Below are 13,296 nucleotides of genomic sequence, written 5' to 3'. Positions count from 1 at the left end.
GAGCAACATCGCGTCTCTTTCCATTTCGACCGCGGACGTGAATCTCGTCCGCACCGAGCAAGGCACGTGTGTGGTTCGTGAGCAGAAACAGTGCACATTTGATGAGCTTCCTTCCTTCAACGGGAAAGTCGCTCAGAGATAGATGCGAGTGAGTATGTCCGAGGACCAAACTCTGAAGAAAGCTCGGGAAGGGACGAAAAGTTGCACCGAATGTGAGCAGAGACCACCAGTGTACCATTCCCTGCTAACGTTTGAGTAGGCCGACGTCGGAAGGTACGATGTATTCGAGTGCCCGAAAATGCTCAAGCTTGTAGGAGATGTGAAGAACGAGCCTCGGAATGTGTTGCGCAGCGATACAGTGCCCAGCCGGTCCACTCCCACAAGTTATCTTCAAGAGATCGCATAGCCAAACTGGAAATGAAGGTTGCGAGCCTAAGCAAGACTATCTGTGATATCGAAATGAAGCTCGGAAATGTCCCAGTGCGAGTATCTGAGGAGATTCCGACTCTAGCGGAATCAAGTCCTGAAACCTATGAATCTGATGGAGAATCCACTTTGTCGGATGTGCTCGCCTTGGAACCACCATCACATATACATTCGCTTTTCCAGAACGACTGGCTCAATGTCGATACCAATCGGCAAGATGACCAGCTGAACGATCATCAAACAAGGCCAACTGCGATCCTATTGAACAAGGCAAGACATGCGCTACAAAAGGCGATTCCGCTGAAGTACGAGGTGTCGCAAATCACGGGTTCGGGGTCAATATGGCTCGATTTCTTTCATAATCTGTTTCCACAGCCATTTGCGCTCAAATCTGCGCAGGAAATCCTTGATTGCTACGAGGAGATGTGCAAACCCGACATAGATGCTATAAGTTTAGCTACGTGGCTGATGACTATTGCTATCACAGCCCACCAAGTGCCTCCACGATGTGGCAATCAATCCGCCTCGCCCGACCGTTTCCAGAGCTACTCCAAGTTTTCTCAAAAAGTCTCTGAAATCGTCGAAAGTACACTTATTTCTCATGATAGCGTGGTTAGTACCGTCAATGGCCTTGGAATGGCGATCAATTTTGTTCGACTGTGAGTCTCGCTATCCGCACGAGACTACGCAACTAACAACGAGCATAGACAAATGAGCCGCGGCAACCTACAAAAAGCTTGGCTTCGACTACGCCATTTCATTTCCATTGCAGAACTTATGGGGTTGCCCAATGCATGCCAAGCTGTCCAGTCTAGCCAATGTGATGGGCCAGACTTTGACACACAACACCAAATGGCTCAGCTGTGGGAGCTCTTTTGTTCTATCGACGGTCTATCTGGCATAGTTTTGAACATGCCCCCATGTATCAATCCATGTCAAAGGCCCAAACCTCCACCGCTAACCGTTGATGGAGTTGTTCAACCTCGAGCATACATCAGCAGGTTGATAGCAATCACCACCAAGATTCACTATCGACAGGATTTAACAGTGACACGAGCATCGGCCGCCGAGCTCTACGCCTCTGCTTTGGACCGCGACAGGGAGCTTAAAGTGCTAGTATCACAAACGCCGAAATCATGGTGGGTCGGGGCCAGCAAGAATGTCGTGCCTGACCATATAGTTCAATTCTTCCACTACTGTATTAGTATGCGAGTTCATCTCCCTTTTGGGACACGAGAAGATCCGGATAAAGAATATGCCTACAGCTGCTTAACCTGTAGAGACGATTGCGAATCGGTAATCCAGCTTTATATATTCCTTCGGCGAGAGCTTCCAGGCGGCATTTTCATAGCCCAGCGCTTAGATCTGCAAGCTTTCATTGCTACAGTCATTCTCCTTCTTGTAACCCATGTCTCTCCTTCAACAAATCTACAACATTCGCCGATCAATCAGGACAACATCGACAGCCAAGTTACACAAGTCATCGAACTCATGGACGCGCGGTCGAAAAATACAATGGGCTTCCAATTCGCCCGGCGTTGTATCAGATCAATCCGCTCACTAAAGGAACTGCTTCAAGATAACGATAAGTCTAGAGTAAAGGAGCTGACTCTGAAGGTGCCACTACTAGGTAAAGTGTATGTTCGGCGTAATACTTCTAGCTTGCCAACGCAAGATACCCAGACCCAACCGCCACTAGCGACTTCGATGGATCCAAATGTAGGGAGTCAGGACGATCAGCTGTTAACCAGTCAAGAGGATGGGTTTGCGCCTTTCAATGCTGACGATCCCGTGGCCTCCGATTTCCAGTGGCAAGCGATGGAAGAACTACCATGGGAACTTCTCACCCGGCAAATCGAGGATCAGTATGGGGGCTTGTTCCAGGACGCCTTTATGACAGACGGTGCTGGTTAGAGTAATGCTGCTAGCCTCGATGGATTTCGTAGAACGGACCCGACAGCTTCAAATTGCGCGAATGATTATACTGAGTACATGATTTTGTTTCAAGTCAAACCGACAGACAACGTTTTCCTTTCTGTTCATATCTATTTTTATCATCTAGGAGAGAACTAACCCTGTAGGTGATCCAGAAGACCTATTTCACCGAGTCCGCGGATTTACGATATCCCGGATTTTGTGTAAGTTTCACGGAATCTACGAAATAAGGCCTTATTTCGCGGATTCTAATTTTAGAGTAATAAACTTATCTAAATATAATTAAATTAGTATATAAATATAATTATAAGCTTTTCTTATAGTATTTTATAACTAATTATCTATTAATAGAAGTTTAGTAAAAAGAAAAGTTAGTAATAGTGAAAAAAGTAATATAGAGAATCTTTATTAAATCTTATATAAAAATACTAAATATAGAACTCTAAGATCTTCTATTTTAATTAACTTAATTAATTCTACTTTCTAGATAGATTATACTATTAAACTCTTAATAATTAAGTAAAAATTTCGAAATCTATAAAGAATCCGGGATTCAGTAAACGAGATCCGGGATTTCGTAAATCCGCGAACTCGGTAAAACAGACCATGCATGACATATTGGTAGCTGGGGTGTCACGTGATCTACAAGGTTTTAACCTGTGGCGTTCACACCCCTTTATGCGAATATATATTGACCTCGTCATGCTCGATCCAATCTTCATTCTTTCTCATTGCGAGCGATCGTGGCTAATGCACTTAGTCCGGAAATTCATATGTTTTTTTAATTTTCTGACTGTTACGATGCGATGTTTCCCTTCATCACGTTCGTGCTTCTAGAACGTTTCACGATGCGCCCGACCTGTTTCCTCGTGGCACTTTCTCACTCAGTCCCGTTCCAAACTGACGCCTCTCGTCGGACCACCTATTGATCCGTCGCACTTGTCCTGAGTCAATCCACTCAAATGGGTTCAAGAACCGCGATGTTCCATCGCAAGCAAGATGCCGGGCGGCAGGGGTAACCACGATTGAAGCTCTTTATCGTGTTATGGGAGTGCCCCCTATGACATGCAGCTTCAACGTCAACTGACGGTAGACCGCTTGTTGGTTTGAGCATTTGGTTTGAGGGGGATGAAAAGGTAGTGGTCTTCTTTTCTACGTTTCTATTTTCTGTTTTTCTCATGCGTTGCTTTTTTGATTCTTGAAATTATTTCACATTCTATTGGAAGTCGGATTCGTAGTCACGATGTCGCGTGATATATACATCCACCTCAGATCTGTCCTAGCACAAAATGATGCATTCTCCACCGTAGCATCCGAAATAGTCGAGCGCGCTGATTCATCATCCTCTTCAAATTCAGCATACACCACTCGCCTCTCAATCGGTATAGGAGTCGGCATCGGATTCCTCGTCTTCTCAGCTTTTTGGGCCCTAGCATTCGTGGTCTGGACTAGGAGGAATGAGTTGAAGAAGGCCCAGAAAGAACGCGGGTTTATTGATGGACCAGATGATCGAAGGCCGCCGGTTCCGGAGAAGGATGTCAGGAGCGCGTCGAGAACTATGACGATCAGGAGTGACTCTGATGTTGTTGTTGATCAATATGGACGGCGCTGGCGGAGGGAAGGTGGGGGCGAGTATTCTTGATGTTTTTGTGTCACGGAAGATTTGGTGAAGTTGGGTGTCCTTAAAAGTTAGGGGATAAAATCACGCTATATGCGATTTTGCTAACACTTCTTAGGGCCGTCGACATCCCCTGAGATGAAGACTCAATATTCAGTCTATTGCAACTAGGTCACTTCACCTGAGAACATATCTGGTCAAGGAGAATGACATAAACCACGACAAATTCAAACTAGCTCATGTCGATATTTGTAGACGAACAAAACCAAAGCCGTCGAGCTTTGTCGATGTGATCCAGTCAAGAGTCGCAAAACTTGGCTCAGTCGATTTGTGATCGCGATTCCAGATTCTGACCTACTATGCAGAATTCTTTATCAAGACTCTGAAATGGGGAAAATGCACGCCCATGCTTGCAATTGTACGTTGGTTTCAGTTTTCCAGGTCGAGTAATCCTTTTACAACAAAGACGCAAGCCGACCTCCAAGCTGCTAGTCTTTGGACTGAAAACACTAGTTCACCAAAAACAGCTAATTTACTTATCGAGGCTATGCTGAATACACAGCGAATTCTACAGGAATGACCTTGAGCGACATTTCTCGAATTTCGCGGGTCGGAACCAGGATGTCCGGCGATTATTCAAAATCGGTAGCTCTTCGATACGATTCGGAACACTCGTAAAACAGCCATATCTGAGAAAAAGGACAAGACTGTATCGCCAGTACACAATGCTCCATATTCATATTCGCAAGGGTGCTAGAAAGTGAATAAGAGTTGGGGTAGACTCTCTCGAGGAGGCACAAGGGCATCTAGCACATAATACTGGTGTGGGAATGTTATAAGATAGTATGTAAGAAAATAAGGCACAGACACGAGAACGAAATGTATCTTCACGTACCTGACCTGAATCTTTCGATGAGTGTAGACGTTAGACTTATCATGGCGGAAGTTACCACCATCCATTATAAAACTCAAACATGAAACATTGCCATTATCCTAGTACCAGAATAATTCCTCCCACCCCGTGTTTTTCTTTGTTCTCCACTCGCTTAATATTCATTTTCCCAAAAGGCTGTTCAACATCCAAATGCATGAATGGAACAAGACATATCTTGTTTTGCACTCACAATAACTGTTCAGTTATCCCTTCTTATTAGCAACTTAGCCACATCTTGTTAGTAATCAGTTCTAGATCTCAGATAAAATTTATCTCATCTACCCATTCTCAAACTCACACATTTCCTGCCATAATGTCACCCAACAGCAATGACGGCTGGGAAAATCTCACCGACGTCGACTTGAATTCGTCGTATAGCGATTTGGGCCAAGCTAAAATATCAGCGGCAAACGCCCATTCTCACCTTGACGCATTCATGGATGGTAAGTTCCAGACAGCGGATGCAGACATCACTTCGATCCCGCTCCATCATCTCTCAAGTCTAGATGACAAGAAAGATCCACAGTTCTTGGCTACCCATAGTGTGATCTCTCCCCAGATCGGAAACCAGACTTCAGGAATCGCAGGGGAAGATGTGGAAGCACCTACCTACACGGCAAATGAAGTCGAGATAGACTATTTCCGTCCCAAGAACACTTATTGGCGACACTTTCTGCTGGCTTTGGTAACTGCAGGAGCACTTTTGTTGGCTATCATTGGAATGGGTGTTGGATTGGGAGTTATGAGCAAGAATTGTCGAGGAGGAGCAGTTATTCCAGTCCAGCCAACTTCAGTGTTGGTAACTACGACTGCATCTGCAAGTTCGGTTACAGTTACATCGAGTCATGCAATTACAGCTACATTCACACAAGCTCCCAGGACTCAGACGGTAATGGCTACAATGACCCAACCGGCTGAGACCATCACTTCTACGCTCGTATTGAAAACGATCGTCACAGAGAAAATTACTACGACGATCGAGGTTATACGTCCAGCTACGATCACAGCAACTTATGGTTGCAACAAAGCGACTGCGACGTTCCAGTTTGTGTGCGAGGGGCCGGATATGAAATGTAGACGGGCGGATGGGAAGAGTGGTGGGAATGGAATATGGTAAAGTAAAGGTTGGCATCTTGAAGCACTTGTAGATGACAAGTCTTATGAACGGCCTTGCCGGGGATATCAAAATCGCACTATAAAAATAACAAAATAAAAGAAATATGATGGTGAAAAGTAAAATCATGATCTTGACGTGATACTCGCATTCTTTTAAGTGATAATTATCATATAGTTAACACAACTGGCAGACTATACTCCCACATACTAAGTCTGAGACTTTAAAATACATCACACTTCCAATAAGTTCCACTGATCTTCTCGCAGACTAGTATCTAGTTCGAAGTAGCAAGCACACCGAAGACCACTTTTCCCTTTGGTCGTCCATTCTCGAATCGCTCTAGAGCGTCCGAATATTGATCCAGGCTCCATATGCTGTCCACCTTGACTTTAAAGTTTCCAACGTTGATGAGATTGGTGATCTTCTGCAATTGGGCTCCATTAGGCTCCATGATGAAAAACAAGGTCTTCACTTCCACGTCCAATTCGTCGGGCTTGAGCATCTGAGGTTGACGGATACTCATCAGTAGACCACCTGGTCTGACTGTCCACCTAGCATCTCGCAAGGCGTTTCCGCCAAAGCAATCGATTACGATGTCCACTTTCTTTCTCGAAGCAGCCCATTCCTTCAGGTTTACAGTTCGGTAATCGAAGACCTCTGTTGCACCTAAAGACTTTACGAACTCGATACTGTCCGCTCCAGCTGTACCCACAACATCAGCTCCTACTAGCTTTGCCAGCTGCACGATCCAGATTCCTACCGCACCAGCTGCACCAAGAACCAATATCCTCTTTCCAGCAGCGGAAGATTGAACGACACTCGTTGGTGGAGCAAGCCCGGCGTGCACAAACAGCGCCTGCCACGCCGTCAGAGCCGACAAAGGCACGCATGCAGATTCCGCCCAGGAGATATTCGTCGGTCTGAATGCAAGTTCGCTGGTGACTGCAATGGTATACTCGCGAGCGTTTCCAGAGCGAACATGACTGGTTCGTGCATACACCTCCGAACCAGCGACAAAAGGTGAATTTGCTGGAGCACTGACAACAGTGCCAGCAAAGTCGTCGCAGGGAATCAGAATCTTGTGTGCATTTCCTCGTGACGGATAGTTTTTGTCCCAGAGGAGTTCGCCGTTGCAAAATGCTGCAGCGTGGACGCGGATTAAATGTTCGTCTGAGTTGGGTTGCGGAATTGGGGTAGGCTGGGCTGTCAGAACCAGATGCGTTGAGTTTACGTCTGATTGGACGATTGCTTTGATGGTCGACGGAATCGAAAGAGCTTCCATGATAGCTGACTTTTGAAGAGTGGTTCAATTGAACGTACAGAAGTGGTTTGAGAATTGTGAGTATAGTTTGACACTTGTGAGTACCAGGTACAAAAATGATTCTTATATTTGGAGAAAATATCAGTTGTACGGTCTCGCGGTCTCTCGTCTTGTTACAGTCCACAGCGGATACCTAGAACCGTAATGTTGGGGAAACTATTCGCTGACTATACACTTTTACATCCTGACAATAGCCTACAAAGTTCTTGTTATTATTGTACTTCCTGTCCGCTTAGGTGGACGCGGAACTCGGTGAAATAGAGTACATAATGTCGGAATCGTCGGCAGTGCTTTTCGGCAGCCCATGCGATTTCTTTGAGGTGAGTAACAACTGGCTGGACAAATAGGCTATTGTTTTGCACAACCCCCAAACGAAATTTGCTGCATCAAGTCCTAGACCGGAGCTGTCTGCATTTACTCTTCCGGACATCGGGAACCGTTTATGTGTAATACTGTTGACCGATATGTCGACCCCGTTAAACGTAGTTTCAAAATACAAACCACCACCATCATCTCAACTTTGTTGTATGCCTCAGCAAACTAGAAAGGAGGAAAAGAAGATTGCGAATAAGAATTCGGCAGATGCAGTCGCTTATAGTGACTCAGCCATGCTCCTCCATTTACGGTTAGTAATCCGGGTATCGAAAGCCTACGTACACTTGTGGCTCTTTCGGTATTCTCTCGACTACGAAGGTAGGAGTTTCGATGTACTCGCTCCAAATTTGATTTTTGGCTTCCGAATTACCGTTACTGATCCACGTATCGAATTTCTATCTGTATCCATCACTTTTCCTGTGTTCTACGATTTATGAATGGAGGCAGGCATTCAATGATGCAACTAAGCTGACTTTAAGCACAAAACAATCCTCCTAACTTTCAGTATTTGTATCGTTGCGTTTTTCCAACATTCCATTTAGTCAAATCTTACGTGAACTCATTTCACTCATGTCTACTATCACCTGGAATAACAGGTAAACTTTAAACGTTCTCACTTCGACATCTCGTTACAGTAGCATACTGACGAAAACATTCGGCAATAGCTGTCCAAGGAGAAAGATCTCTATTATCTACAATCACAAATTCCCAGCAGATCCATCTCCCACCGTGGTTGGCATTCTCGTAAACTCCCCCCGGACGCTTCATCCCCGCCTCATCGTCATGGAGGAGCCTCCGTACAGGCCGTGCTTGTCTCTGGCGAAGTTTTGAAAGGATGAATGACCAAGAAGCAAAGGTCTACAAAGCGAGTCATGTGTGGTTTGAAGACCCTGGATGCCACCATCGTGGTAGCGACAAGAATAGCGAGACAGAACCAGCTGTTTTTGTTGCGGCTCGCATCATCCGTACCGAGGTCTTGTAGAACGAGGGTCTTGGTGTTCTGGTTCACACTGACTAGGAATATAAGAAGGATATGTTGGAGCAGCCAGAACATTGAGCCAAGTTTACCATTAACTTATAAGGGTATCATATTGTCAGAAAATGAGGGTACCCCAGAGGAGCGGCTCCGAATTTGGGCGCTCTATGAAAAGAAACCATTAAACTTTAGTAGCTAAAACATAAACTTCTACTGTTGCATTAACTGATAGTTTGCAGCATTTTGCCTTATGGTGATCAAAAAGCAGAAGTTTTTTAGAGTTGTGGATATTTTCTTACCATTTCATATATTACCTAATGCTAATAACACCATAATTACTAAAATAGAACTTCAAACCGAGGCGTTCTCCGGAATTTGGAAGCAAGTCTGATATTCAGAATTTGTTTATCAGGGTATTGTGCATTCATGCTACAAACCAATATCACACTGTTTTATTAGACCTGGGACCAAGTATCGCTTCGCATTTTACTGAATCACACGATGTAATCTATTTCAGATTGCATGTTTTTAGGGAGGCTCCATTATTTATCAAACGATGTTGTCAAAATTGAAGTTACATATTTCCATACTACGATAAGTGTTCAAAGCTACAGTACACTCAGAGGAGGCAGAATTTACAAGATCTTACTTTCGGTGCTTCAACTACACTTGACTGAAAAATATTATTAATATGATGTCTGACGGGTTAACATATAGGGCACGAGAAAATGGTATGCTGACCATAAACTGTGTAGCGCCAGATCAGGAAGCAAAAACAGGGACATTTTCGTAAACTTGGGTGGATTTTACATGCTTTCTTATATGCACGGAATACTCTAAATTGACGAATGAATACAAGGGATTTAGGCATTATTCTGTCTATAAGTAAGTTAATACAGTATACATACTTGAGGAACTATGGGTCTGGTACTCCGATATGGCTGGCTCATGTGTACTCCTTGGACAAGGCCCTTAACCCAAAATGGACAATGGGGTGCTGCTCGTACCACTCAATATTGTGTAACATGAATCCTTGCACATAATGCATTGCATATCTCGCCTCCGTACCTGCTCGTTACTGGACCTAAAACCGCTTTGTCAGCAGTATACTTTGTACACTGCCTGATTCGGGCAGTGGAGTTTTCTTGTTGGATCAGCTCTATGTTTTTAATTCTGTACAACTGTCGGTTATCCAATCCAAAGCTGCCACAGACGTTGACATTTTCGCGGGGTAACAACGATTGACTTATTCAGCCCACAACAGCACGAGATAATATCGGCAGGTAACCAAAATTGACTTATTCAGCTGGCAACAGCACGAGGAACTGGTTCAGTGGCTAATGTTGATTCTCACCGGAACCATGGGCATGGCGCACCTCTCAAACATAAATGTGAAGCCAAAACCCATAACACGGACGTATAAGCAATTTCATCCCGTCTTCAATATCAATTCAGCTTTTAACTCATTTCTCATCAGCCAATTCATGAACACTAAGATCTCATCAAGCGCAATGTCCGGATTCCAAGTCCAGAGTAAAGCATGCTGTACTCGACCACCCGTCACGCTTTCCGGGGGCTATGATTATACTCTCCAAGGGAAATATGTCGATATAAACGGTCTAAAAACATGTGAGCAATCATCTTTTCATTCAGTTCTTCTCTGCTCAGCTCAGGAAAAATTGATATACATGTTGTGTGCTAATGAGGCGAAGATGTGACCGGCAATCCAAAGGCAACTAGGGGTATTCTTCTAGTATATGATGTTTTTGGCCTCTACATCCAAACCTTACGGGGCGCTGACATTCTTGCCTCGGGGTACGATCCAGTTCCTGATGGCGTTGGCGACTTCCAAGTTTTCATGCCAGACTTTTTCGGGGACAATCCCCAAGACATGGCCAATTTCCCTCCAAAAACACCGAAGCAATATGCAGCTATCACGAAGTTCATGACCGGTCCAGCGAATCCTCCTGATTCTGTAAAGTTGATCGGACCTCTGATGGAGACAATATGTAAGGACCATCCAGAGATCGAAAGCTGGGCCACTCTGGGCATGTGCTGGGGAGGAAAAGTGTGTACCTTGGTCTCCGGGAAAGGGACTATATTCAAGGCTTCTGGACAGTTTCATCCGTCCCTGATGGCACTGGATGATGCCATAAAAGTTACTATTCCACACTGTGTACTGCCAAGTATGGATGAGGATGTAAAAGTAAGTCGTTCACTTCACGATCATAGCGCATTCGGAAAACTCTGCTCCCCTGAAGCCAAAGACCACAGCTAATTCATGTTACTTACATAGTTCATGGATGAATGGATCGAGAAATTGAAAGTGGCCTCCCCGAAAAGCTATGCCGAGTATTTCGATGACCAGGTGCATGGTTGGACGTCTTCCCGGTAAGACTCTGAAATCCTTTTCAGGAAGGACAAGGCATCTGATTTATCTGGTGTTTGGCTGTGCTAATATCAGCAGGGCTGACTTCAACAATCTCCATAATTTCGAGGAGTACTTACGAGCTTACAGAATTGTTCGTTCCTTTTTTGCGAGTCACCTTTGAGCGAAAGGCGGAGGACAGATTTTGGTGGTTCAATAGGGCCGAGGAATTAATGTTACAAGCGTTCAATCAAAAGTACCCTTGAAATTGTCTTGTCAGCGCGTTGTGTCGAATGGATCATTTTCGATTTCGTAATTATTAGTTATGGATCTGTCATATTGAAGAGAATCGATTACGAAATCTAAAAGATTTCCTGCAAAGTTTGAAATATGAAGTATAAGTGGCGTAATTGAGCGCACTCCTGGAAAGTTATCTCGGAATATCATGATCAGCAAAAGACCCACGATTTGATAGTAACTGCTTAAGCTGAACAAGTCCTTGTGAATTTCTCAGCGACTCAGGATCATGCTCGGGGGTTGTCACTTGCTTGCTGTTCCTGAAGAGCTCTCCGCTGAATAATAAACATGGCGTTCTCTATCTGGGCTATTCTGCACCGAGGAACCAGTGACACAGGAAACAGACCGTTTACCCTTTTGGGTTAGGGACATAGCACATGCTAGCTAGATAGAAGATGCGCCTCCGGATTGACTCGCATACATAGTTGATTAGATTTTTTGACGTTCTTTATGCTAGGGTCTAAACCCCCCTTTAAGAATTCATTCTTAACTGGAGTGAACAGAAATTATAAGAGGCTAGATACATATGTATGTAGTCTGAGCCGTTCTATCCGAAACAGCATATGTTGTGTACCTTGAACCAAACTCAGACTGTTTCTCCTCAGCTTTCTGAGGCAAAGTATTTGAAATTTGTCTATCGGGCTACCTCTCAATATCCAAAAGTGAAACTTCATCAATTTTCGTTGTTTTTCGTGTAACAGAGTTGATGAGTTAAAGATTAGACGTGATCTCCTAGAGCGAATTTCTAAGTACGTAAAACCACACTGCTGTAAATGTTGAAAAAGAGTAAGGGCTAGCCGCCAGAACTTCAGTAGGCTCTTGCATGTCAGAAAGCTTCACTTCAATCCAACCTCCCCTCTGGATTTTTTCAATATCCTGGATTTTCCAGTAGATATGAGATGTGTGGTGACCATGATGTTATTGCATCGTGTCAACAGAATTATTCTCTCCGGGATCTTATATGTGGTTTAAGTGAGTGGATCCAGTTCTTCATAATGATATTGTCTCCCTTGTTACTCTTCGAGATCTGCTATCCTATTAGCTTCAGATTAGATATGACATAGAAACTCAACCAGAAACATGGATCTTATCATTATACACAACGGGACTAGCGACAGAGTCTGCATCTGAATGATGCACAACATTGATAGTTGCTGTCAGCATCCATTCAGCCCCAATATCAGTGGATCCTGCTAGTCCAGTGAGCCTTACACTCGTGTGTTCTAGCTGCGGAAACTCGATCACGGTAGCTCAACACGCATGCACACTCTCACCTAGATTTGGATGAAAGAGCCAAGGAGACGTTGAGCTCGGTTGAGATCTATGAGTGCTGTGCTGAGTAATGACAAATGGGTGGATGCGGGACTACCCGGAGCTACCCCACAACGACCATTGCCCCTAAACAGCTCGCCAACCTGCACCCCGCATCTGTTAGCTCAGTTGTGATCATACCGACAGCTATCGAGGTTTTGCTATACAATTCCAGCAGTGCAACGCTTGCTAGCCGTATTACATTTCGCCAAAGCCACAGAATTGCAATCTTGACAAGCCTGCACTTCTCTGACTAATTGATGAGCAGTAAATTGAGGGCAAGAAAAGGATTACGAATGATGGCAGTCAGGAAGGTTGTGGCAGCAAAAATAGTTATTGGAGGTTCGACTGGGGGTACTTTAATGCAGCCCCGGCTGTCGTCCCGTTCCGAGTAGACGCTGACCACCTAGGCGTAAAGAAGGTCGCTAAGTGTAACTTGTTTCTCTGAAATTTTCACACTCTCTGGTTATTCACAAAACTCAACTCTTTCATACGATTGGTATTGGGTTTTCTTCTTTAGCTCATCATGCTCACCGGCTGACGGCTCAGAGACGCGAACCAGTAGACATGACCGCACTCAGCCTTATCACAATTTTCTCAGTCGTCATCGACGCAAGA

The 13,296-nt window shown here is 44.5% G+C and overlaps 5 protein-coding genes across 5 annotated transcripts; 4 read left to right on the top strand and 1 right to left on the bottom strand.

Moving 5' to 3' along the window:
- Nucleotides 1-154: 154 nt before the first annotated feature.
- GLAREA_07188 (Putative Zn(II)2Cys6 transcription factor (Eurofung)) lies at nucleotides 155-2,340 on the top strand (the record flags this gene model as incomplete). The annotated part of the gene is made up of 3 exons (XM_008081136.1): nucleotides 155-212; nucleotides 260-1,085; nucleotides 1,134-2,340. The coding sequence occupies 3 exons, from the start codon at nucleotides 155-157 to the stop codon at nucleotides 2,338-2,340; spliced, it is 2,091 nt and encodes a 696-aa protein (XP_008079327.1).
- Nucleotides 2,341-3,604: 1,264 nt separating this feature from the next.
- GLAREA_07187 (uncharacterized protein) lies at nucleotides 3,605-4,116 on the top strand (the record flags this gene model as incomplete). Its single annotated transcript, XM_008081135.1, has 2 exons — nucleotides 3,605-3,993; nucleotides 4,098-4,116. The coding sequence occupies 2 exons, from the start codon at nucleotides 3,605-3,607 to the stop codon at nucleotides 4,114-4,116; spliced, it is 408 nt and encodes a 135-aa protein (XP_008079326.1).
- Nucleotides 4,117-5,226: 1,110 nt separating this feature from the next.
- GLAREA_07186 (uncharacterized protein) lies at nucleotides 5,227-6,030 on the top strand (the record flags this gene model as incomplete). The annotated part of the gene is made up of 1 exon (XM_008081134.1): nucleotides 5,227-6,030. The coding sequence occupies one exon, from the start codon at nucleotides 5,227-5,229 to the stop codon at nucleotides 6,028-6,030; it is 804 nt and encodes a 267-aa protein (XP_008079325.1).
- Nucleotides 6,031-6,304: 274 nt separating this feature from the next.
- Nucleotides 6,305-7,312, bottom strand: GLAREA_07185 (NAD(P)-binding Rossmann-fold containing protein; the record flags this gene model as incomplete). Its single annotated transcript, XM_008081133.1, has 1 exon — nucleotides 6,305-7,312. One exon carries the CDS (start codon nucleotides 7,310-7,312, stop codon nucleotides 6,305-6,307), a length of 1,008 nt encoding a protein of 335 aa, XP_008079324.1.
- Nucleotides 7,313-10,213: 2,901 nt separating this feature from the next.
- Nucleotides 10,214-11,254, top strand: GLAREA_07184 (alpha/beta-Hydrolase; the record flags this gene model as incomplete). Its single annotated transcript, XM_008081132.1, has 4 exons — nucleotides 10,214-10,331; nucleotides 10,415-10,908; nucleotides 10,999-11,093; nucleotides 11,170-11,254. The coding sequence occupies 4 exons, from the start codon at nucleotides 10,214-10,216 to the stop codon at nucleotides 11,252-11,254; spliced, it is 792 nt and encodes a 263-aa protein (XP_008079323.1).
- Between the last annotated feature and the right edge of the window lie 2,042 nt (nucleotides 11,255-13,296).

This window comes from Glarea lozoyensis (genome assembly GCF_000409485.1).
Source record: "Glarea lozoyensis ATCC 20868 chromosome Unknown GLAREA14, whole genome shotgun sequence".
Taxonomy (NCBI): domain Eukaryota; kingdom Fungi; phylum Ascomycota; class Leotiomycetes; order Helotiales; family Helotiaceae; genus Glarea; species Glarea lozoyensis.
This window is presented reverse-complemented; position numbering and strand designations above follow the sequence as displayed.